At 54.2% G+C, this 2,803-nt stretch overlaps 1 protein-coding gene across 1 annotated transcript in view; it reads right to left on the minus strand.

Moving 5' to 3' along the window:
* The window catches only part of PHKG1 (phosphorylase kinase catalytic subunit gamma 1), a 5,404-nt gene extending 3,430 nt beyond the window's left edge, over positions 1 to 1,974 (minus strand). The window contains exons 1-5 of the mRNA XM_009645135.2: positions 1,892 to 1,974; positions 1,424 to 1,599; positions 1,037 to 1,091; positions 367 to 432; positions 29 to 192 (exon numbers count right to left, since the gene is read on the minus strand). Coding sequence (XP_009643430.1) covers positions 29 to 192; positions 367 to 432; positions 1,037 to 1,091; positions 1,424 to 1,599; positions 1,892 to 1,974 — 544 coding nt within the window. The remainder of the gene's footprint in view (positions 1 to 28; positions 193 to 366; positions 433 to 1,036; positions 1,092 to 1,423; positions 1,600 to 1,891) is intronic.
* Between the last annotated feature and the right edge of the window lie 829 nt (positions 1,975 to 2,803).

Genomic DNA, 2,803 nt, shown 5'->3' on the forward strand with positions numbered 1-2,803 from the left:
CATCACCCCCGCCTTGCCATCCTCCTACCTTTCAGCTTCTCGTTCTCACGCAGCTGGCAGGAGAAGCCAAAGTCTGTCAGTTTAATGTTCATGTCGTCATCCAGGAGGATGTTCTCTGGTTTCAGGTCCCGGTGGACGATGTTGATGGAGTGGAGGTACTGGATCACTTCCAGCAGCGCACGCATGATCTTCCTGGGGATGGATGAGAGCACCTCTCCTAGCCCAAACGCCCACCGCACCTCGCTCCCAGGGATGGGGACGGGGACCATGCAGCTCAGCCCCTGTGTCTGTTTTGCCCACAGGTGCTGTGCCAGCTGCAAGGTCATCCTTTGAACATGATTTTCAGCCATCTGCACCTGGCCTTACCTGGTTTCCTTCTCGCTCAAGGTGACTTTCTCGGTGAGGTAGTCGAAGAGCTCCCCTCTTTTCATCCTGCATGCAGGAAGGAAAATGGAGGCAGGCAGCAGCTGAGCTGCAATGGCAAACCAGCCCTGAGCCCTTGGGGAGGATTGCCCAGGGGTCGCTGGTCCTTAACAGCCCCAGGGCACCCATTGCACAAAATGACAATCCACCGTATTAATAAAAAGTGGTAAAAATGCCTCTCACTGCAAAACATCAGGCAAGAGGAGGAAAGGCTGTGCCTGAAGGGGGGTGGGTTTCGGATGAGACAGGGCTCTCCCGGTGCCATCCTCCTCCGCTGACGTCCATCGCGCTGGCCCAGCGTCAGGAGTCACAGCATCATGCGTGCCCTGGTCCCGCTGGGCATATAAATAACCCGCAGGGATGCATGACAGCTCCCACCAAAGGTTACGGGGAAACCTGAGCAGCGCTGAGCCGCTGACGGAGGGGAAATGCTGCAACGAGCTGGCTCGTAGCAATCAAAACTTGTTTCTACCTTAAGCAAGAGCTGGTTGTCCCCCCTCTTTGCCCTGTTTGGGCCATAAAATCCTGGGGCAAGGGTTGGCTGGTGGCCACCTGCAGAGTGCAAATGGGCTTGGGGAGATGGTGCTGGGGTGACGAGCAAGCTGGTACTTACAGGTCAAACACCAAGAAGAAGAAGGTGCTGGATTCGTAGCTGTCCTTTAGCTGGACTGCAAGACAACACAGGGGGCTGTAAGCACAGTGCATAGCATGTTCCTGTCCATTAATGGACTAAAAGTTGCTGATCTAATTGCTTAATTGAATTAATCAGGAGTTGATCTTCACTATTGTTTTGGTTGGGAGACAACCCGGGCAGCGTGGGCACTGCTGGTGTGTGCAGAGGTAGAGCAAACCATGCTCTAAGCAAGTGCCCTGCATTGCGTTAGGGCCATCGGAGGTCTGACCCTCCAGAGATTTCACCCTAAAAACCCTTCCTGGGGACACCTTGAAGAATAAATGGGGCAGCAAACCCCCTTGCCCTGATGCTCAGAGCCTGACTTACTGACATTGGGGTGGCCCGAGACTTTCCGGAGAATGTCGATCTCTTTAGCGGTGGCTTCTCGCAGTTCCTGCACCTCCTTGGGGGATATGTTACCTGCCGTGATGTCAATAATCTTCACGGCATACTCCTGCCGGGTGGCTTTGTGAATGCACCGACGGACGACGCTGCTCACCCCCCTGCCAGGGACAACACAGACAAGATGGGGGATTCCATTCCTCCCTGTCCAGCCCAACTTCACGGCCGTGCCATCGGCGCCTGGGCTGGTTGGTATTTTCATGCACAAGTGAGTCTCACTCTGTTACCCAGTCTTGGTGGGACAGAAGATGTAGAGCTGATGGAAAGTGCTGCTTCATGCTATTTTTAACCCCATGCTGCTATGGGCCCTGTTTGTATTGGATTCCCAGGAGATGCTGTTCCTACCAGGTACTGGAGTATGAGAAACCAGAGGTTGCCAAAAACAAACGTTACCTGCCCAAAACCTCCTTCGGCTCATATTTTTCATAAAACTCCTTGGATGAGTTCCAGTCAGGTAGGTCTTCTTCCTTGGTCATCTCTGGCTCCTGTCTGGCGGCACTCTGGGCTTGCCTGCCAGTGGAAAGGGGCTGCAAGGAGAAAAGAGCAAGGATGGGCGCTCGCTGCACCTGGGGCAGGGACCCTTGATCCCTTCCAGAGGAGAAAACATTGAGGAGAGGGGAGGAGGATGATGATGACCCTGGACCACAGACCAAATGGGATGTTTTGCTGGTTAGAAAAGCAAAGCTTTGCCCTCAGGACCCTGGATCCCCCATAGCCTGGCTGTCCCCGGGGCAGAAGCTGTCCCCCCCCTGGCTGGGGCCAAGGCTTTAGGAAGTGCTGCAGCACCTCAAAACCTCACCCCTTCCTGCAGAGCACCCGCACCCAGCTCGCAGGGCATCGTCCTCCAGCTCCTACCACATGCTAAGGGCTACACCATGCTTCTCCTGGTTCCTCACATCTTGGAAAGCAGTTTAATTACTTTTTTGAGACTCCCACTGGGAAGAGCACAGGGAGAGCACTGGCGGGCGAGGCAGTGGCTGAGCTGCACCTTAAGCTCGCAAAGGTGCAGAGTAGCAAGGCGATGCTGGCACAGCAGGAACAATGGCCCCCAGCAACAGCAGCCTCCAGAAACGTCACCCCATGCCAACACCACCCAAAGACCCCTACAAAGCACCAAAATCTGCCTTGCCTTGTTTTTTCCCCCACTTTTTTTTCCTGAGTATTTTTAAGACGACAAAGTTGTCCGGAACAGTTTGGCTAAAAACAAGGAGGAAAAAAAAAATAATGTTTAAAGTGAAGGGAAAAGGACTAAGGAGGGAAATCAGGTAGCAAGGGTGGGTGAAGCGGTGCTGGGGGCTCGGCAGG

This window comes from Egretta garzetta, unplaced genomic scaffold (assembly GCF_000687185.1).
Source record: "Egretta garzetta isolate BGI_Z169 unplaced genomic scaffold, ASM68718v1 scaffold108, whole genome shotgun sequence".
Taxonomy (NCBI): domain Eukaryota; kingdom Metazoa; phylum Chordata; class Aves; order Pelecaniformes; family Ardeidae; genus Egretta; species Egretta garzetta.